Genomic DNA, 22,879 nt, shown 5'->3' on the forward strand with positions numbered 1-22,879 from the left:
AGCCAGAACCTAGTAAAGCACAGCCTGTGTGTGTGCACTGCGGTAACATTGCGCTTCGTACGTCCACAAGACTGACGGTGTCCTCAGCCCAGGTCCGGGCTCCCCCGGGAAGAACCTTCCACGCTTCCTTACATGAAGCAGGCCTTGCGGCGCTGCGTGTCCGGGTTTATGTGACTTGCAATCGCTTGGAGTTATCCCCCCAGGCGCTGCGGTGAGTGGGCGAGCAGGACCGAAGTTACCCCTTGATCTGCTCTGGAAACCGTCGGGCCGTCGCCGTGTGCCCGGGGTGGCCCTTCTTCCCCGTCGGCTGCATAAGCAACACTTGTTGGCTTTCCCTGCGAGGTCTGTGTTCAGCTTCTGCGCCAGACTCCGCCTGCTCCTGACTGTGGCCCATACGGTGCTCGTGCTGGTTCATAAATGAATCTTCCCAACCCTGGTGACACACTGATCTCTGAGGCACATGGCATAAAATCTGAGGGCAATGGGAATAGTGTTTTATTTTTTTCCTGGAACTGAAAATTCATCTCATAACAAGACACATCCTGTTCTCTCCAGTAGGTGTCTCTCTTAAATTTTCCCGAGAATTGAGAAAATTCAATGGGCATTGATTTCTTTTTTAGAAACGGTATTTCTGTAGATGTTTAGTGATACTTTCCTTTCTCTCAGCTTTGTGATTTTTGAAAATCAATTTCAAGAAATGTCATCATTAGGGAAATATTTTCCAACTATTTAAACACAACTTGAAATAAAATGTGAGAATAATTCGAACAATCAGCAAGGCTGGAGGCTCTCACGGGCTCCTGATGCGACCAAGAGGGAAATCGTGGTGCATGGCGGGCGGGAATGCAGACGGGCGCAGCAACTATGGAAAACAGTGTGGAGGTTCCTCAAAAAATTAAAAATGGAGCTGCCTTTTGACCCAGTGATCCCACTTCTAGGAATATATCCTAAGAATCCCGAAACACTCATCAGAAAGGATATATGCGCCCCTATGTTCATAGCAGCACAGTTTACAACAGCTAAGATCTGGAAGCAGCCCAGGTGCCCATCAGTAGCTGAGTGGATAAAAGGCTGTGGGACATTCACACCATGGATACTACGCAGCTGTAAAGAAGAAGGATTTCGTACCCTTTGGGACAGTATGGATGGACCTGGAGAATATTATGCTTAGTGAAATAAGCCAGGCAGAGAAAGACAAACATTGCATGATCTCACTTATATGTGGAATCTAAAGAACATAATAAACTAACAAACAAAATAGGTTCAGTGGCATTGAAGCATGGATCAGACTGATGAATCTCAGACGGAAGGGGTGGGTGGGTGGGGAGAGATTAACCAAAGAATTTATATGCATAAATGCATAACCCACGGACACAGACAATGGTGTGATGAGGGACTGGGGAGGGGGGTCCAGGGTGGAGGGGTCAATGGGGAAAAAATTTATTGTAACACTTTCAACAATAAAGATAAGTTAAAAAAAAAAAAAGAGCACAGGAGAGAGACACTCTCCACGCCCGGAGATTTGGAATCTGTTTCCCTCGTTGACCAGGAGCGAGGCGGGCCCGTCGGCGCCCTGAACACGCGAGACGTGGTGCTCCCCCGCAGGCAGCCCCGGCGGGCGGCCAGGTGGCGGTGAGCCCGAGGCCACCTCACTGGCAGAGGCCTCTGGCTGCAGCTTCCACGTAGCAGCTGGGATTTCCCTTAAATCGGGTAAACTGAGCCTTGAGATCAGGGCAGAAGGCTGCTGTCTCGAAACGCTGCTCCTTTACGATCGCTCCCACTGAGTGCGGAAGGAGGCGATGGGTGCAAGCTGCTCTGAACGACTCTTCCCCGCGAAAAGGTTATTCCCAACCCCTCAAATCCGCAAAGTGCATCATCGGCGGCCCCTGCTTCACAAGGGAGGCAACCGGCTCCAGGGAGGGGACGTGAGGGCTGACGATGGCACGTCTGCGACTGGAAATTCAAGGTGCAGCCGGCCTCGCCCCGGGTCCAGCCTCTCCCCCGCACAGAGGGACTCTGCTCTCAGTCCCAGTGGGACCGTCCCGCCGAGTCACTGCAGCTTCTGCAGGAGCCCTTATCACATGCACGTGGGCTGGGACACGGCACAACCTGTATGACAATCACTTAAGCTCTTTACCTTGAATTTAAGGAGCCTTTTTTATAAGCTTTTAAAGTAACCTCAAGGAGGAATATGAAAATAGAATTCAGAAATCTACCTTATCTTAGACAAAGGGTTCGGATCCACAAAATCTCCACACCTCCAAAACACGAAAAGACTTAAGATTTCGCTTATCACGTCTTTCAGGTTAAGTGACTACAGTAATATTCCTTTAAAAGCTTTCTTCAACTGCCGGTTCTGTCCACTGAAAAAAATATCTTGATAAATTTGATAAAGAGTAACAAGGAAAATGAAAGGGAACCCAACGTGTCTAGATAATGAAGATTGGATGCTCATGCCCAAAAGCGAAATCCCCAAGTAGTCCGCAGAAAGCCAGCCTCTCTCTAAATAAAGCGGTTTTGACAGTACCTATTTCAGTGTCCAAGGTTCCAGCTTATAGTCAACCTCCTTCGGTAAAGGAAGGGAATTCACATGTTTAGGCTGAACAGAATGCGCGCTTCTGCCTTAATAACGAAACAAGGTGAACTGTTATCTCAGCAAGACGAACAGCACAACGTGGCTCAGGATGACGGTGAAAATGGGGGGCCGTCTGCAGAGATACAGCTTTTGCTGGCTACTGATGTCTGAAGTATAAAATCAGTTTCAGAGACAAATGGGAAATAGTCACAACAATAATAATAATGACTTGGTCAAAAGAATATTTTCTTTTTTTAGTCACACTTCCTAATTTTACATCAGCCATGGATTCCTCTTATGAAATATAAGAGTGGTTATCTGCAGGGTGACATGAGCTTATGGTTTTACATGCCACTGGTCCCCAACTCCTTTCCTCTGTGACTCAGTCCCTATGAACTCTTGCTGTCCCCTAGAAACAACGCAGCCCCAGGCTCGGAGGGGTCTCACCTCTCCAACTCCGCTGCTGGCAATGAGAGGGGTGACGCTAGCATTTTAAAAAATTGTTTTTATCTTCCAAATACAGTTGACATTCAACACTCTATTAGCTTCAGGTGTGCATAGTGATTAAACACTGATCCACCTGACAAAGTGACCCACTCAACAAGTCTAGGACCCCCCAAGCCAACACCAGACACAGTTACGATACACTCCCCGATTTTTTTGAATTGTTAATGGATAGGACATCTCGCCTTTCTAATAAATTGACAGAATGCCATGCCTTGTAGATATTTTTTTAAAGAACCCTACAGAGGGCTTCTGCTCTGGTCGCGGACTCCCCCGCCCGCCCCTTTCCTTCTGCTAAGCGCGCATACAGCTCCGAACACCGCAGCGATGCAAACGTAAGACTGCAAAGCGGAGAGGACTCAGAGCGCTGAAACTCCACGCAGGATGGCCTGAGCTCCTAGGCTCTCCTTTGCCTCACAGACCCCACACTCGGAGCCACGGAACCCGACCTGCCACCCCCAAGCAGGCGGAGGAACACAACAGGCATCTAATTCCACAACCCTGATCACAACAGGGCCAAGACGGCGCCCGAAGCACTTCACAGCCGTCTCACAACACGCTTTAAAACACCGAGCGACACCGTGGGAGGGGGAGAGGGTTCCAGGACCCGATTCCAACGTCCTCCTCCCACCAAGAGCAGCGCTCGGATGCCAGCAGAGGACCCGAGCTGCCATCACAGGCCCGCTCCTGAGGTTTCTCTTCAACCAGAGACGCGTGGGCCTGAGGCAGGCGGCAGCCTCGTCACAGGGAGGCCGCCCGGGGCTCCTAGGCAGCCTCCCTACTGAACAGGGTCAACGACCTCTCTCTAGAATTACATCGTTTGGACCCGGGAGTCCTTAAAAATGTCATCCTCTTATCATATAAATATCAGAGACCATTTTAAAAATCATAAACATGAATATTAACCAGAGTCACAGCGATAAAAGTCCTGTGTTAAAAAGAAACAAGAATACGAAACATGACCAGGATATTGTAGGAGCTTTGGAGTTAAACAGATGCGGGTCTCCGCCCAGCCGAGGAACCTTGGACAAGTCTCACTCTTTCCAGCCTCAGGGCTCCTCTTCAAACTGGGCAAAATCTACTTGTTTCATAGGATTGCTGTGGGTCTTGGGCAGGATGGTGCCTGTAACTTGGTGAGCATGGTGCCTGGCATACAGCAAGCACTTAAATAGTAGCTAGTAGAAAGAATATTCAAGATGACACTATTTTGTGCCTACAAGTAATAAAATGTATTAGCCTCAGTTTCAAAGATCTAGTTATTTCTAAGATCTATGAAAATCTCATCCTAATTCTTTAAAGCAATCAATCAAGTCTTTCGGTAAATTTTTTTATATCATAAGTTTTATATGTCATATAAGTATTTCTAGTAAAACTTCTTTCAAGAGAAATTCCTGCTTCTAAGAGAGGCTGATTGTATCTGCACAGCGAGGACTTACCTGCTTTGGCCCAACACTCGACATAAAGTATATCTTTTAAGAAATAAGTTTTCATACTTTAAGCTTTTTCCTATGACCTTTCAGCATGTGTTCCTAGGACTGGAGGACATTCTAAGAACAGGGATATGGCCCAGAGGTACGTCTTATTTATATCAAGGGCATTTTTCATCCAAATTTGCTTCCTAAAGCAACAACTCGCCCCCCCTCAAATGTAGACAACGCTGTGTCTCATGCCAAAATAATTGGGTAATAAAAAGAAAAAGCGTCACTTACCTAATCAGAGGAATATAGGAGAAGTTCAGGATGAAAGCAGAGTTCTCTTTCTTGCAGAAGTCAGAAAGCACGGGGAATGGTTGCCTATCTTTACTCAATCCTTACTTCTGGAAAAAACAATAAAGCAAATGCTTTTCTCTTTTCTGGGTTTTAGACATAAGCTTGACCCTGATCCTAAAGCACAGGCTCAGCCTCCCGAGGGCCCGGGACTCACAGCACAGGGCGCTCTGGTCTCAGCAGGAGGCCCGGGGCCTCTGCGCCCTGCAGGCTCTGCGGGCTGTGGGTGCGATTCGGCCCAGGCGCCCGCTGCGGCGGGAACCCCGACTCACCTGTTGACTCACCTGTTCTCGGGCCTGGCTCCCTGGAACTGCCTGCAGCTGGTCCCCTGCGGGGACAGGGCACAGCGCTTCCCAGTGAGTGATCCCAGCGGCGCGGGGGCGGCCCTGCCCATTCCCGGGGAGTCTCCCCCGGGGAAAGCTGTCGCGTGTTTGGGAGCCGGGCTTTGGGCTTTTCTCCGCGCTGTGGTTCAGCAGTGCCCGCCAGCAGCAAGGGGCTGCCGAATGGTGCACTTATCCCGGCCTGGGGTGGGGAGCTCACCTCCCGAATTAGTGCCCAACGGAACACGGGCGGGCGATGCAGGCTCCCAGCTGTGAGCACACGGCTTGTCTTACTATTTATTAATTTTGTACTATGTTCCATACGGGCAACTATAAACCCGCTTTTGCCCCAGCACCCCATAGGCCCTGAGAATGGAAATCTAAGGCAAACCGCAGCGATCAAAATTCAGATCTAGTTTGGGTTAAAAAATTACAGTTCGCGAAACGCCAAACTAAGATTTGTCATTTTTCTCAATAAAAAATCAAAAACAACAACTCTACCATTTTACAGCATTTCTCTCGTCTCAGGCAGGCTGTATTTATAGTCTCATTAATCTTGGAAGCCATCTAGCGACCACTAGATGCTATTATTTAATAGATTTTTTTTAAAATCAAGGCAATACAGAGATGCAAACGGTTGTACAGCAACTAAGTGTCTTCCAGACCATCCGAGTCTCCCTCTATGAACCCTTCAAAACCTTCTCAGATCCTACTGATATTTTTGGAGCCATTTACAAAGTCTGTGTCTGCCCTTTGAAGTAGTAACATAATTAAAAAGGCCCAGGAAGACATTTTTAGAAATATAAAACTAGACAAATCCATATTAATATGTATTTATAAATTACTCCTTTACTTATAACAAAGTGAACAATCTTTATCTCTTCACACCTGGTACCAACACAAAACAACAATAACACTTTTCTAATAAAATATACACCAACACAAAATACCCTACGACCCAGCTGAGGTAGAAAGTCACACTCTGTGTGTTGGTCTGATGGCTCCCAAGTTCAAAAACCCAACTGTTGCTCCAAGGACAGAGAGATAATTTTTTGGAGCTTTCATAGAGAAATTGCATGCAAATATAAAAGTGAGAACTGAGGGGTGGAGAGAGAATCCAAGGGCTGTAGTCTTTATATGCAAAATTGTCAAGAAAAATCTCCATTTTGTGGAGTCCGAGAAGACACAAAATTAATCTCTGATAGGCGACGTTGAAGGTGTGGAGTTCAACAATATAAAGCCCTTCTTGTGACCCTCACTCTCCAGGAGAGCCTCTTTCCCACAGCCCCATCTTGGGGGTGGATTTTCGGGTGCTGAGGGTAGAGAGGAGGCCCCATAGTTGCACCCGTGTTTTCATGACAATGGGCAATTCATCTTCACATGCAGGGAAAGGTGCCCAGTAAGATACAAGACTTGTTTGACTTAATGGACAAAAGTATCCCAGGGAAAGCTTGGATATCCTGGGATTTGGGGTATCAATGAGGATCCGGTTTGTCAAACGGGGATTTGGGTCTCTAGTCACCCAGGCCAGCCCAGAGCGGGCAGGGACCCAGGAGGTCGTTCTGTCTTGGGCTCTGTCCATTCTTCTGCACTTTCCCTCTTATCATGAGGATTTTATCCTCATGAAATCAAAATAACCTCTCACCTTCGGGCACCATGTGGACAGCCCCCGGGGGAAGAATCCGCACTCAGCCGACCTTTGCTTACCTCTCGCTGACTGGAACTGGTCCTTGTGGCCGCGCCTAGCTGGGGAGGTGGGCGCTTCACTCGGCACAGCGATGCTCGGAACAAGACCGAGATGCTGCCTTACAGGGAGATGCGCCATAGCGACAACCACCTAAAGGCTAAGGGACTCCAGATGGTATTGGGGATGTCACTCCTCTTTTAAAAAGCAATCCCTAAATTTGAAGAGCCTGAAGGTGCAGAGAAATGAGAGTTCGTCATTGTCGTCTCGATTTTACCCCCTAAATGCTCCCTATACATACCACGCAGTTAATTACTGCAAGTGGTAGTTTCCTGGAACAGACTCATTCGGTGAATCCCAAATGGATCTCAGGCCGCCAGCTAGGAATAAAAAGAAGCCGGCTGCACACAGCTACCGCATTAATTAGAGCCCATCTGGTTTCAGGAAAGAAAGCCAACACCTCCACCAGCCAAAAGGATGTGTTTTATCTTTCTGACAGTACCAGCGCCGAAGGTTCTGTGTCAGCTGGGCTGGTGACTGGTACCCCAAAGGGGCTGTCGCTGGTCCCTTGGCTCCCACGGTTCGCCACCTCCCGCATGCCTCTAGGAGTCATTAAATTCCATGACATCATGTGCAGAGAGACCTAGTATTTCTATCTTCTTTGTAAAGAGACATTTTCCCCTTTGGGATTTTGTTGGTATGGAATCAAATGTGTCTTGGGAAATGAAATCCTCTTTGCAGTTGCATTGGGGTCTGTCTTGTTTCGTCCTGAGGTCATTCCCCTTGTAGACTATGTGGGGTCTGACTCAAGCAGCACCACAGGAGCAGCTGGAAGAGTGAAATTGCAGTCTCTGAGCTGCTGCAAGACCCTGGGGATGCAATGACTTTCCTGGCCCTGAATTTCTCATCTCTAAAGCCAGCATTTCACACGAGATGACTCCTGGGTGGCTTTCAACTCATACACCCTCTCCTCCATGGGACAGACCTTCACTGCACGCCTTCAACACACTCTGCAGGTGCCCCCGTTTCTCTGTGGAGACCCTTTGATATTGTTTCCTTTCATTAGAAGGTAAAGAGTCATGTGAGCGGCATAGGCTTTGTAGTCAGGGCAACTTCAGGTGAATCCTGCTGGAGAAGATGGTGGTCACTGTGAGGTCACGAGGAGACAACACACGTAAAACAGCCAGATCAATATCAGGCTGCATATCTTTTAACTTTCTCAGGGAAGTAGCTGCTTTCACAATATTCAATCTATACTTGGAGTCTACAATATAAGTGTATGCATCCTTGCATTTATACTTCCATATAGCGTGAATCTATGGTACAATATCTATTGACTTATCTTCCTTATGAGAAAACGTTCATATTTAAATGTCTAGGTCCCAAAAGAGGTGTCTGGCACAGAGCACACATGTCATAAATGTTTACTTAATATATGAGGCCATGGGTGAAGGGTTAAGTGGACACAAAAGTAGTTTTTGGAATATAAAAATGAGAAAACTTTTACTTGAACACAAATTACTGCAAAACTTTATTACGTATGTAATATGTACATATATAATTATATATACATTAAAGCACTTTCAATATTTACCATAAAGAATTATTTTTGTCTTTTTTTGCTAGTCAAATTAATAAACAATCTTGGTTTTTACCAAGAGCCTGACAAGACCTGCAGAAAAGTGTCGAATTTTCACGAAGCTACGCAAAATCTGTGTATAGCATCACTCATATTTGTGAGTTAAAGTTTAACATTTTGACCTAAGTTTAGATTCTTTTCAGGAGCGATCTGTCAAATTATTTTAAGTTGGAAGACAATACAAACAGTCGCTTTAGTGCTTTGAAAGAATGTGGGTGGGAGACCAGATTCTTCGAGAACAAAATTGAAAAGTTGGGTTTCTTGCTTCCAGTAACTAGACTCTTACACAAGTTTCTCAATACCTTTCGTATGAAGGATTCAGGAAAGGACTGAAGCAACGACAGTGACCTACGAGAGCTCCCGAGTGAAAGGGGAAACCCAGAGCCCTCCCTTGTTTGTCTCTAACTCTGTGGGGAGGTAGAGGAAGCACCTGGAGCCCTGGGACCTGGAGGCGAGAACAAGGCCCCGCTTCCAGCTCTATAGGAGGCAGCTGTGAAAAGTCAGCTCAGGTGCGTTCTTGTTAAAAATGCTAACAGAAGATAGAGTTCAGAAAAGCAAATGTTACTGAGCAAAGCAGAGAAACGAAGTGTTTATTCTAGCACAGAGATATTTTAGAGAAAGGAAAAGAGAAAGAGGAGGGAGGGAAAGAAAGGGAGAGAAAAAGAGGGGGGGAGAGAGAGAGGCAGAGAGAGAGAGAGAGAGATGATATTACTCCAAGCCTGGAGTTGGCCTTGGAATTTTCTTAGGTTATCATGTAACTTACACAAAAGCTCTATAAGGTGGGTATTTCAGTTCAATTTTTTTTTTTTACATATACTGACACTATGGCTCAGAGAGGGCAGATGACCATGAAATTTACCAAAGTCACAGATATTTTCATTTTAAATCGCGATTTTATTGTGCTGCATGCCAAAGACCTTTCTGAGTTCTATGATTTGAATTAAGCATTTTAAACAACAAATTCTGGTCCTTGAATTTCACACTTAAAATAGAGATACTTGCCTGGCCCAAATGGCTCAGTTGGTTGAGCACTGTCCTGTGCACGGAAAGGTTAGAGGTTTGATTCCAGGTCAGGGCACACGCCTGGGCCTCTCTCCCTCTCCCTCGCTCTTGCCCTATTAGCATGTCCTCGGGTTAGGATTAAAAAAATAAAAATAGAGCTTCCTTTCTGAGAGACACCTGCTCTACAGCCCCCATGTCACGAGAGGTGAGGTGGATTGTGTGATTGTCTCCATTGCTCCCCTTTTTTTTGAAGATAATCTTACACCCTCCCACTTATTCTGGGTCTGACAGGTTTGGCCCACGGAATATGAGCAAATGTGCAAGGAGCCAAGACCAAGAAGACACTTCAGAAATATCACCCGAGTTTCCTCCAACTCTTGGTCTTTCCTCCCCAGGAAGGACAGCGTGTCCTCAGGGCTCCTCGCAGACGAGCGTCTGGAATGAGAACCGTGGGAGCGGGGCTGGAGGAGCCCAGCCACAGCCCCTGGCATGTCAGGAGAGTGAGAAGCCAGTGTGGTTTGCGCGAGCCATGGGGTTCACTGGTCATGTCTCACTGCTCCCAAGCTGAGCCTTGCAGCAGAACCGCGTGCTGGTGCGTGAAACATCAGGGCTAAAGTTACCCGCCTCAGCGTCATCCCAGGACAGTTAAACGCTCACTGGCCCCTTGAGCCAGTTTATATATATACACTAAATATTTAAAAGTATTTAATCTGAATCACTGACCTATTCATTCACCAAATATACACTGATGGCCCACTCTGTTCCTGGCCCTAGGTTAGACACTGTATGTAAACAGGCAAATAATTAAAACATTCAATGCAGAGCGCCCGCCCCGCGGAGTTTTCAGCCCAGGGGGGGGTCCACCCTAACTGCTGGCGCCCGGGAGGCATGTTCACCTCAGCAGGGAGGGGACCGAGGGAGGCGCAGGGGGCGCCCCCACAGGAATACGGGAGGGCAGTGCCAAGAGCTCACCAAGACCAATGACAGACAGCGTTTTAGCCGAAACGAAGGTTAAATAACAGGCTTGAGCAGGAAAAGGGAACACGAAGGAGCTATAAAATTAAGTAACCCAGACAGAAGCTCCCAAGAACACAATTGCTTTTCCCGAGACAGTCGCTGAACACATTAAAACTTGGCATGACCTCGTTGAATACGTGTGGAGACAAACACCATCAAATAAATTTCCTCTTGGGCATCTGTGTAATTCGTCATCACTCGTGGTGATGACTGCCAGCGGCCGAGCATTTTAAGTAAAACAGGCGGTAACCGGGGGGCCTTCGTGGTCACCGGACGTGACATTCTCCGTTGGGAACGGGCCCCCGACGCATCCTCTACGACACTGTTCGAGGAAGACTCACTACACGCCCCCTGCACTAGAGACCTGGCTCTTCCCCATCCTCCTCTTGGAAACAGCATCCTCAATAAGCCGCATTTTGAACTCACAACAGCATTCACTGGTGTCTAACCAAGCGTCGTGTGTCGTCCACGTTGGCCACGGACTGGCATTGTGGTACGGGACGGTCCTGATCAGGCTACGGAGTCAGATATCAATACATCTGTGTACGCCTGATAGGAACTGCGTTCCAGTATAAGTCCACAGAATTATTATGGATAAATATTCTGTTCCCCTCGGAGACACGGGTGGAACAGGAGTGAGGAGCACCTGTAGTGGAGAGACGGTCGTTAATCTTTATTCAGTGGCTGCTGATAGATGGGCCTGAATCTCATGATGTTAATTGCATCCAGCATTTAATAGCAGGTTTTACTTCCAAAGGACTTCCCCTGCATCAATCTCTGTGACAGCCTGGTGACAGTGGGCATCATTTCACACGCCCAGGTTTGTAGGCTCCGCACACGAGCTGTTTTTTCCCACCATCTATAGTTGAATATGCTACCGCTTGGTCCAGAGTAAGACCTTATGTTCACCGTAGAAAACGCCAGGCTTTTAAACACATGCTCACCTGAACGTGTCATTTCCACGTCCTTGCGCTACGTTACCTATTACAGAAACACACGATTTCACGCAGACTCGACGGGCTCAACGTTTGAACGCACCAAACAAAAGGCAGCCACGTTAGTAAGAAGTGAGGCACGTTCTGTGGAGCACAAGTTTTGAAAGCACAGTGACTACATACCAGCGTCATGAGCGGCACGCCAACGCCTCGGCCTCCGGCCTGGCCGCCGACGGGTGCATTGCTACCCCGTGTTTGTGATGCTCGGGCCCCCCCCAAGGTCCCCCTGGCCGCAGAGACACCCGGGCAAAGCCTTCGCCCCGCCATCGCCGCTGGATTCTTCCTACAGGCTGGTCCTTCCTCCGACGCCTTCCACCTCTCCCCCGTGGCCAGCTGGATAGAATTAAGTGAATTGATGGCAATGCATTTAATTTTTTAAATTTCAAGTGTGTCCCACCCAGACACAGTTCTTTCTGCCCGGAAAGGAATCCCTGCGCCGGCCTGGCGACGGCAGAGCTTGGGTCAGGCCCTGGGACAGCTCTTGCATCCGTCCTATTCGGGAAGGTGGGGTTTCTACAGCGTTACAAGGGTAAGGCATTTGCTCCAGGAACCGGGGACGGCACAGGCGTGAGGGGAGACGGCGTGCAAGCCTGGGGGCACGGCTGAAGCAGCGGCCACGCTGCCCACGGGCCTGTGACGGGCTCGGTGGCCGCACAGAGGCCAGAGCTCCGGGGCTTGTCCCCACGTGCGGGCACCACAGCGGAGGAAGCGGAGCTTGTAGCCGCAGCCACGAAGCTGCTGCCTCTGAGCACCGTGACCTGAGAAGACAGACGTCACTCCAGTGTCCTCCCAGACGCTGCGGGAGCCGCCCTCAGGACAAACGGCCCAGAGCAGCGAGCAAAGGGTCAAAGCTGCCCGAGTGTAAGCCCAGGCCCTGGAGCCATCGTCACAGGACCTGCGAAGGCTGGTGAACCCCTTCGGAGCCCATCTCACCTGTAAAACAAAGCTTATCATTATGCCTGAGAAGGCCCCGTGAGGGTTAACTGGGTAAATACCCATAAAGTCCTCGGAACAGTGTCTCCCACGAGCTGAGCATTCATCGTGGCTGCTAATGTTTAATACTTCCATGCAGAGCTGTTGTTTTGCTGGTTATCTCCCTTTTGAAATAAAACCTGTTATTTTTTTGTGTGTCTTCCAAAATTGGCTAAATTTACTAGGAAAACGGGAATATATACATGTATGTGTTCCGGTGGAGATCCATCTTTAAGTCATCTTAAGAATATTTTTTGTCTACGTTCATCAATTCAAGCTATAGTTTCATCTGATTAAGCCAGAAAAAAATGAATCTCCCCCTATATAGTCCGAAGCTGTGGGAAACCACAATTTATACAGACCACTGGCTGGGTCGAAATTACTCAGCTCGCCCACCAGCCACGTTTCCTTGTCTCCCTGCTCCCTCGAGATAAAAGTTTGACGGTGGTTGACTTTAGGAAGATTAAAATCCTATCACTGGGTGATTAGATTTGAAGTCATTCCCTGTGAAAAATTGGAGTTTTAAAATCGTAACTTCCCCAGACCCGTGGCTGATTAGTTAGAATGTAAGTTTTGAACCCCACAGGGCAGAGAAGGTGCGACCACACGTATTTCTACAGGTGAGGAACCAGGACCCTTTGGGGTTACTGTGAACACGTATCAGCTTCTTTCAGGGAAACATGCCACGCCGCACACTGCAGGGCTGTGTCACACGCAGGGGAACATGCCACGCCGCACACTGCAGGGCTGTCACACGCAGGGGAACGTGCCACGCCGCACACTGCAGGGCTGTCACACGCAGGGACATGCCACGCCGCACACCGCAGGGCTGTGTCACACGCAGGGGAATGTGCCACGCCGCACACTGCAGGGCTGTGTCACACGCAGGGGAACATGCCACGCCGCACACTGCAGGGCTGTCACACGCAGGGGAACGTGCCACGCCGCACACTGCAGGGCTGTCACACGCAGGGACATGCCACGCCGCACACCGCAGGGCTGTGTCACACGCAGGGGAATGTGCCACGCCGCACACTGCAGGGCTGTGTCACACGCAGGGGAATGTGCCACGCCGCACACCGCAGGGCTGTGTCACACGCAGGGGAACGTGCCACGCCGCACACTGCAGGGCTGTCTCACGCAGGGACATGCCACGCCGCACACTGCAGGGCTGTCTCACGCAGGGACATGCCACGCCGCACACTGCAGGGCTGTCACACGCAGGGACATGCCACGCCGCGCACTGCAGGGCTGTCACACGCAGGGAAACATGCCACGCCGCGCACTGCAGGGCTGTGTCACACGCAGGGGAACGTGCCACGCCGCACACTGCAGGGCTGTCACACGCAGGGGAACGTGCCACGCCGCGCACTGCAGGGCTGTCACACGCAGGGACATGCCACGCCGCACACTGCAGGGCTGTCTCACGCAGGGGAACATGCCACGCCGCGCACTGCAGGGCTGTGTCACACGCAGGGGAACGTGCCACGCCGCACACTGCAGGGAGGGCTGTGTCACAGGCAGGGGAACGTGCCACGCCGCGCACTGCAGGGCTGTCACACGCAGGGGAACGTGCCACGCCGCACACCGCAGGGCTGTCACACGCAGGGGAACGTGCCACGCCGCACACCGCAGGGCTGTCACACGCAGGGGAACGTGCCACGCCGCACACTGCAGGGCTGTCACACGCAGGGGAACGTGCCACGCTTCACACTGCAGGGCTGTCACACGCAGGGGAACGTGCCACGCCGCGCACTGCAGGGCTGTCACACGCAGGGGAACGTGCCACGCTGCACACTGCAGGGCTGTCACACGCAGGGGAACGTGCCACGCTGCGCACTGCAGGGCTGTCACACGCAGGGGAACGTGCCACGCCGCGCACTGCAGGGCTGTCTCACGCAGGGGAACGTGCCACGCCGCGCACTGCAGGGCTGTCTCACGCAGGGGAACGTGCCACGCCGCGCACTGCAGGGCTGTCTCACGCAGGGGAACGTGCCACGCCGCGCACTGCAGGGCTGTCACACGCAGGGGAACGTGCCACGCTGCACACTGCAGGGCTGTCTCACGCAGGGGAACATGCCACGCCGCACACTGCAGGGCTGTCACACGCAGGGGAACGTGCCACGCTTCACACTGCAGGGCTGTCACACGCAGGGGAACGTGCCACGCTTCACACTGCAGGGCTGTCACACGCAGGGGAACGTGCCACGCCGCACACCGCAGGGCTGTGTCACACGCAGGGGAACGTGCCACGCCGCGCACTGCAGGGCTGTCACACGCAGGGGAACGTGCCACGCTTCACACTGCAGGGCTGTCACACGCAGGGGAACGTGCCACGCCGCACACCGCAGGGCTGTGTCACACGCAGGGGAACGTGCCACGCCGCGCACTGCAGGGCTGTCACACGCAGGGGAACGTGCCACGCTGCACACTGCAGGGCTGTCTCACGCAGGGGAACATGCCACGCCGCACACTGCAGGGCTGTCACACGCAGGGGAACGTGCCACGCTTCACACTGCAGGGCTGTCACACGCAGGGGAACGTGCCACGCCGCGCACTGCAGGGCTGTCCCAGGCAGGGGAACGTGCCACGCCGCGCACTGCAGGGCTGTCACACGCAGGGGAACGTGCCACGCTGCGCACTGCAGGGCTGTCACACGCAGGGGAATGTGCCACGCCGCGCACTGCAGGGCTGTCACACGCAGGGGAACGTGCCACGCCGCGCACTGCAGGGCGGGCCGCGGGCCGGCTCTTGGTGAGTCTGCTGGGCTGAGAGCTGGGTTCATTCCCTGTGGGGCCATCCTGGAGAAGTGACTAAGGCTCTGTTCAGTGTTCTCGCATGTACAACGGAGTCATAACGACGACCACCACGGCCACGACGAGTGCCGTCGCTGCTGGTCACAGAATGGCTTGGTGGCTGAGAGACTGGCACTCCAAGGGCGCTCTGGGGTAGCCCTTAGTACGCTGGCCAGTCGGCCACCGCCTTGAAATGATAAACTAGGGCACACAGGAAGGAGAAAAGCAAGACAGGTATTTCTACATGTCCAACTATTCATCAGTTATCCCTTTTAACTGCCTTCTTTCTTCACATTTTGATTTTTTCTTTACTTATTCCAGCCTCATTCAATTGAGTGAACACACCGCTGTCCAAAGACTGGTGCAGGAACGAGAACCTTCTGGAACCACCCCTAGTAAATGGCAGGCATCTGACGCAGGCTGAGCCTATTATTTGCACCTCGAGGGACTGAAGACATAGTCAGAGGGTGTTCGCTTCTTTAATAACACAAGGAGGTACAGGGCCAGAGGCCAGGATAAAAACAATAAGAAATTAGGAGTGTTTGGCATCACTACCCTGTCTCATGTATGCGAATAATAAAAATCAGTGACAGAAATCCGTAAGTTCAATAATAAAATTAAGCAGAGTAATTCTGTATAAACAAAGGGCCTCAGATTTATTGAACAGGACTTTTAATAAAAAACACATTTCTGGTTATTTCAACAATATAACTTATTTTGCTACTTTATTTGACCTTTCCAGGGGGCATGGGAAATAGTAACTAAATGAAGAGTTAATAGTTAATTCAAGTCTTATCACTTTTTTAACTACTTAACAATTTCCAGCTGGGACCTGAGTTTCACCGGTGAGGTAGCTAGAAATGGGCAAAGGGAAGGACTGTCAGCAAACATGAGACGGAAACGCACTAACTGGCTTCAGAAAAGTTGGACGAAACTGAAGTCTATTTTTCAAACCACATACATTTAGGATTCAGATCATTTTAAAGAGTTTGTTTTTTAAACCTATGCCCTCCCCCAGAGTTGGATCCTGACAGAACTCATTTTCATAACTACACTATATAAACTTCATGGTAAGGTCAAATGCTATTATTTATTTCATCATCAAAACACCAATAAATTATTTGCTATTACTTTAATAAACAGAACAGAAACCAGCACTGTGTTTTACAATTTATTATAATAGTCTGAGGTCAAGGAAAATCCACTCATGGAGATTTTTAAAAAGCGTATCCAATTTGAGGAAAACCCACATTCCTACGGGAAAAAATGTGGGAAGAGTTGATGTAACAGCTTAGGCGAATATTCAGGTAATGCCAGAGACCTAGCTTTGTTAAACGCCGAGGAGGACAGCTTACGGGGGCAGCCCATTGAAATAACTTCTAGTAGAAGAAATAATTCGAAACAGAAAAGCCAGCGTCTCCACAGTGAGGACCGTTTTCCTTTGTCAGTCCGGAGACGTCGGCCTCTGATTCGGTTCATAGCCACCTCTTGATGATCCAATCAAAGGAACGTTAATCATGCCAATCGAAGGCCGCATGCCTATGGTGCAATATGAGGCGTGAAAGGGCATGTGTGTAAAATCAGGTGCAGAAAAACCACGCAGGTATTTCCTACTCAGCACACCCACCTGGATGAGGCAACCCCGGGGCACTCGGGCGGCAGGAAAAAGCTCGATTCAGGGCCTCAGAGGCGTTTCCCGTAACCACATGCCTCCCAGACGTTGAAAGGGAAGTGGAACATAGAGAAATAAAATGAAAACAGCTATTTAACAATTCACATAGTGTGTGGTTACGTTATTGAAAATGTGGAATTAATAAAGCACTTGTGTAAGTAATACTGGAAATCACTTTATCAAAAATATAATTATTTCTTAAACTAACATGACTTGGATCACACTGAAACAGCTCAGCCGTTGGGAAACATCTTCCTTACCTACCTGGGTCCGCCCATCGAATGTAAACCAAGGCTGATACTCAGGCGACATGGTCTGGAGTAGTCGATAAATAGGAGTTTTACTGTATGGAGAGATTTTCAAGACTGGCTTTTGAAGAGCTTCTTCCAGGGGCATCCAAAGAACAGCTTCCAGGTGTCACGGAGCCCCCCACACCCCAGGCCCGGCATGGGAGTGACCCAGGGACAAAGCCCGCCCCCGCTCGCCGCCTCGGCAAAGCCACCGTCGCCTTTCCCACTGGTCGGCGCTCACCGGGAGATGCTTTGTAGCGTTACCGCTGAAGGGGCCTATTCTTCATGGGAAACATTTTTAATTTCCCACGGGGCTGTCGTGTATTAAATATATGCAAGCAGACCACTGTTATCATTATAGTCGGTGTAGCTGGATGTTTGTTTGTTTGATTTAAGGCTCCATTAGTGGTTTTCTGGGGCAAATATCTTTCGAGCGCTGACGCAGCGGATCAGACACATTCTCTACATTTAGCAAGAAACGGAGGAGAGGAAGGCGGTGGAGGGCCCTGGGGTGGGTGACGGCAAAGGGCTCGCCTGACTTATTTCCTGCCTGTTTGCTGTGCTAAAGGGTCTCAGTGTGCAGACCACACTTATCTGAGATGATTCGTTCTGAGGGTAAAGGGCCCTATGCTGATGTCTAAATAAAGGAATATAAACTATGGCTGGTCACCTCCAAAAATAATCGTCTCTGGATGCATTAAATTTGAATTAAAGGGCATAAAAGTAGTCATGCTAATAAATCAGTCAAGTCCATTTAGAAAGGCTAAATTTTAACATAAGCAATGTGTATAAAAATAGGTAGCAAAATAAAAACATATCTTTATTATAGTCAATTTTTTTTTTCCATTCACCACCTTATCACATTCATTAGAGTGACTATTTGTGGAGAGTGACCTTTTTTTAAATATAGATTATACAGGATTGCTAAGATCATTCGTTAATTTTTCTAACACTAAACTTTCCTTTTCTTTTCCATTTATTTGTTTTTGTGACACACATGACATTGAGTTCCTAAGAGGGATGCATGTGAGTAATGCACCTGCTGGGTCTGTGAAGTCGGCCTGAGTGACAAGATTTGAATTGCGACCCACCAGGCTACTTTGCTCTTTGAAGGACAGAATTCTGTAGAATTCTGCTGTTTTGAAAATGTTTGTAAGCAGACTTACAGTAATTCTGGTTTTTAAAATGTCTTTTCTAAGAATGCACACTCCATATTTAAAAAGTACCCAATCGCTGAATCAAACTTGATAGAGTGTGTGTATCCTTCGGCAGCAACTAAATGTTACATGATTTTACTTTATATTTAAATGCATCTTAATTAGTAAGACTTCCGGTGTCACAAGTGTGCCTTAGCATAATAATTCTGAATGGTATAACTTCGGTCAGAAACTGGCCGGTGGCTTTAAGCATTTAAAAAAGACTTTCCTGTCCTAGACCGAGACCGTGCTCCACGGAATCTGGGAGACATCGGCCTCGCTGCTAGTGGACATCCTGTAGCCTCGAGTATGGAAAGAGCTGGTATAAAGTGTGTACGCCAGTTTTTTCTCACTCTGATAGAAGAAAACATTTCTCTTAACTCAAGTTAGGAAATTATTATACATTTTTATATATCTTTATATAAAAAGGTACCAGGAGCAAGCAGATGATACAAAGACGTGGAGGGGAGACAGCGGTGCTGGAGATGCATGCTTTGTACAATGTGTCTCGGAGAAGGGGTATTTTTCCAACCGAAATATCCAGAACTGACATGCAGGGGGTTTTCTCAAACGGTCCGTCAATCCAGTCATATTGCTAAGTCTGCTGAATCAAAAACGTCGCCACTGAAGGGTGTAAATGGTCAAATACCGATGCCAAAAACGATTTCTGAAACTGGGTGCTTTCCTTCGATATAAAACAAACCAAAATAAAGGAAGTTGGGGATTCAGAGGAAAGACCAAAAAAATGAGATTTTTCTTATTGCCATTTAGTCTTCTTACTCGTTACTTTTGGCCGCGCTTAACCCTAACACAACAGATGTGTATGGTCCAGAAAACCTCTGGCTGCTGCGTCCACGGTCGGCGTTTGCGATTTCGGCGGCGGCGAGTTCCGGCCCACTCAGGAACGCACTATTCCCAAGCAGTCTATATAACGAAAACAACGCACAGGTAACAGCAACACCACGTTCGCCCCAAATCGCGTTTTCCCACACGTCACAACAGGTACAATTATATACAGAGACGCAAAACGACACAGACACAAAGTGGGAGGGAGGGAAAAAGTGAAGTGGGGAGAGTCTGATTCAGGAACTGATTTCTTCTTCAAGTTTCCAGAAAATCTCAAAATGTATTTAGATACTAAGGAGCACTTGGTGGCCAGCAACCAAATTACGAAATGGACATGTCATTGTGCGGCGGGGATGTCTTGCCGAAGAAATAACAAATGTCTGGAATTCTTAAGTTTGGGTAAAGGCAGTGGAATGGGTTTAGAAACATGTCCACTTTCCACAAGTCAGTACAGAATTTCCTTTGCACAGTCCCCGTGTTTGTATAAATAGTTCTTCTCTGAAAATGAAACACAGTGAAAACAGTTTCTCCCGGTGAAAAAGGCACAGAAATACACCCATTTATCAAGGTCGCCCAGGGCGTGGAAGTGCATTCACTCGACTCAAGAACAGTTGATAGGTCGGAAGAGTGTTTAAGAGACTAGCTGTCAAGCGAATTTTACTGGAGACAGACACGTCTAATATAGACGCAGACCATCAAGGGCTGAAAGCAAGGCCGTCTGAGGCTCAGCGACAGATCAGATGCACACGGGGACAGCTGGCGTTCATGAGACGTTTCACACCGCCAAGCGTTCAACACAACCTGCTGCGTTTCAGTCTCATGAACTAAGAAATAGAGGCGCTAATTGCGTGGGAACCGCCAAATTCTTAGTACATGTGCTTGGAGTAAAATACTGCCAAATTAAGTTAATAAATTGTTATCAATCTCATAGATCGACTTCAGCGATATTGAGATCATACTCAACTTTTTACGAAAATCTCGGATTTCTTCTCGTATTTCTTTGAAGAGGTCACTCAGTTTTGGTATCTTTACCGTAAAACGGATCTTAACCGAACATCCTTTCCAATCACATCGCAGTGCAATGCCTGATGGTAAGAACATTGGTATTTATTTTTAAGGCACAGGTACTAAGAAGCGTCTTCCCATCAGCGCTGAAACCATCCCGTGGGATGCTAGGAATCGCGTGTCTCGTGAGATGGAGAGCGAGCGGCCCCTTCCCTGACACTGCCCCACAGCCGCAGCCAAGCCGCACAGACACGGACCCGCAGCGCGGGCGGAGCCGCGGCGCTTACCTGGGGCTCCCCGTCAGACCCTGGTGGTGTTGTACTCGGACTCCTGCTTGCTCAGCGACCCGACGAGGCAGAACCTGCAACGTGACGGCTGTTTCATTCAACTAAGTCGTGCTTGCAGGGAACGTAAGGACGCACACAAAGGCCTACTAAACAGCCTTCCTAAAAATTCCTAAAACTGTGAAAATAGATGTCTGCCATCCGCATGCAAAAGTATTAAGTCGGCTAAAATGCTTTAGGTTTTGAGGATGTAGGGTGAGTTGAGAAAGAAGATACGTTTAGAAAACAAACCAAATGCTAGTAAACATGCAGAGAAAAAAAAAAATAAGTAGATGGGAGTTGGGAATTTAAAATATTTTTTCCTTAAATTTAAATTTTCTCCCCCCCAAATTGTTATTAACTGTAGGGCCAATGGTACAATACGGATCATACTGTCTTTATACTAAAAGAAAAATGAGTGACGTGTTTCTACTAATCTTCGCTACATTTAGATATCAGTATTTCGTGGTTTACACGCCTTGCCATCCTATGCCACGTGTCATATAAGCATCACGGAACGTGGAAAAAAGTGTTTTCGTTTTCACACCAAAAATATAACACATGCTATTGCAAAATATGCTATTTCTACATTAAAATTATTTAGCAAGCTGGGTTAACCACCACCTTGGTAAGGCAATTGTTCCCAAATATCATTTCATCGATTAAAAAATAAAAATATCGATTGGGACAACATTTGTGACTGTGTGGAAGCAAATTAGCAGTGTAAATCTGTATATAAATTAAAATCTAATTTTTGCAGAAATATATGCTATGTGCAGAAATAAGTAAAATATCTTTGGCCTGGATGCTCACACACATGCCCATGGGGGTTTCGGAAAAGCCCGGGTACCCCTGAAACAGCAGAAAGGAGCAAAACGTGGAGACGCTGGTTTAAATCATTAGTAAAAAAAAAAAAACCCCAAAAAAACAAACAAAAACCCCTGAAAAATGAAGACAAAACCGAGCTCAACACTGCGGAAGCATTTCGGCGTCGGGTCACGGTGGCCGCGAGACACCCCACGGATACTGACCGCTGGACGGCCTTCTCGTGCCGCGACAGCCGGTGGCTGGTGGTGGGCACCTCCTCGATCTCGTCGATGTCGCCGGCGTCCGCGGCGTCCTGCGCGTAGCTGTGTTTCATGACCAGGATGTTCCTCCGGCTCGCGGGCGGGCCCAGGGCCTTGACGGGCGGCGGCAGCTCCGCCAGGACGGACGCGTCCCTTGTGCTGAGGTTGGAGCGGCTGCCCTTGGCGCTGGACAGCTGGGATCCACAGTGATGGTCGTGGGTGCACTTGGACGAGGGCCTCCGCGGTTTGTGGAAGCTGTCGAAGTCGTCGGCCACGTCGCCGAAGTCGGCCGTGGCCCCCGTCCCCCGCAGAGTGCACAGCTCGTAGTGCGGGGGCTCGAACACCTCCTGGAAGGCCGTCTGGTCCAAGTCCGGCTTCCTCTGGACGTACTTCTTGCGGGGCTGCTTGATCTGCACGATGACCGAGACGACCAGGAGGAGGATGACGACGCAGGAGGCGACGCCGATGACCGTCCCGCTGGTGTTGGTCAGCTGGTCCAGCAGGCTGGTTTTCCTCTTTTCTGCGGGTCGGGAGCGTGAGAATAGCAAAGGGAAAAAGACACCACCTGCCACGGGTTAGCGTGACAGCCACAGCGTCCGAGGGCAGCTTGAAGGTGAAACGGGCCGAGCGCGGAATGTTTAAAAATTAAAAACGTTTAAAGGAACGTGAAATGATCCTGATAAACAAAAAATGTGCACTTTTCTCAAGGCCCGAATCTTCTGGCCTCGGACACAGCCCTCCCGCGGCCAACATCCCGCCTTAAGGAAAACGCACGCCTGGAGAAGGCCTTAGACCTCAGGAGGGACATATGGGGGTGGCCTCTTAATTGTATTCTTTTAATGTGTTTTTATTGACTTTTAGAGAGAGGCAGGGAGAGGGAGACAGAGAGAGAAACATCCACGCGAGAGAGAAACACCGATCGGCCGCCTCCTGCACGCCCCGTGATCTGGGACCCAGCCGGCCACCGGGCCATGTGCCCTGAGCGGGTCTCGGACTGGTGACCTCTTGGTGCGCAGGACGCCGCTGACCCAACTGAGCCACAGCAGCGGGGCTGACCCCTCAATCTGAAAGCAGCACATTTTTTCTCGCAAAGGTGTAAGAGCCTCCAGACTCAGCCGGACGTGGGCAACGGGGCTCAGAGCAGAGACAATGTCCTGACCCCGACAGGTAATTAGACTTCAGGGCAGACGTCTCTGGGAGGGTGGCGTGGA

At 49.2% G+C, this 22,879-nt stretch overlaps 1 protein-coding gene across 1 annotated transcript in view; it reads right to left on the reverse strand.

The window, feature by feature from the left end:
• Nucleotides 1-19,687: 19,687 nt before the first annotated feature.
• NETO1 (neuropilin and tolloid like 1) overlaps nt 19,688-22,879 on the reverse strand; it is a 71,526-nt gene continuing 68,334 nt past the window's right edge. Inside the window, exons 9-11 of the mRNA XM_087818903.1 lie at nt 21,633-22,188; nt 20,566-20,639; nt 19,688-19,771 (exon numbers count right to left, since the gene is read on the reverse strand). Of these exons, the coding sequence (XP_087675029.1) occupies nt 20,579-20,639; nt 21,633-22,188 (617 nt within the window). The 3' untranslated portion in view covers nt 19,688-19,771; nt 20,566-20,578. The remainder of the gene's footprint in view (nt 19,772-20,565; nt 20,640-21,632; nt 22,189-22,879) is intronic.

Source organism: Miniopterus natalensis, chromosome 7, assembly GCF_054644295.1.
Source record: "Miniopterus natalensis isolate mMinNat1 chromosome 7, mMinNat1.hap1, whole genome shotgun sequence".
In the NCBI taxonomy this organism is placed as follows: Eukaryota; Metazoa; Chordata; class Mammalia; order Chiroptera; family Miniopteridae; genus Miniopterus; species Miniopterus natalensis.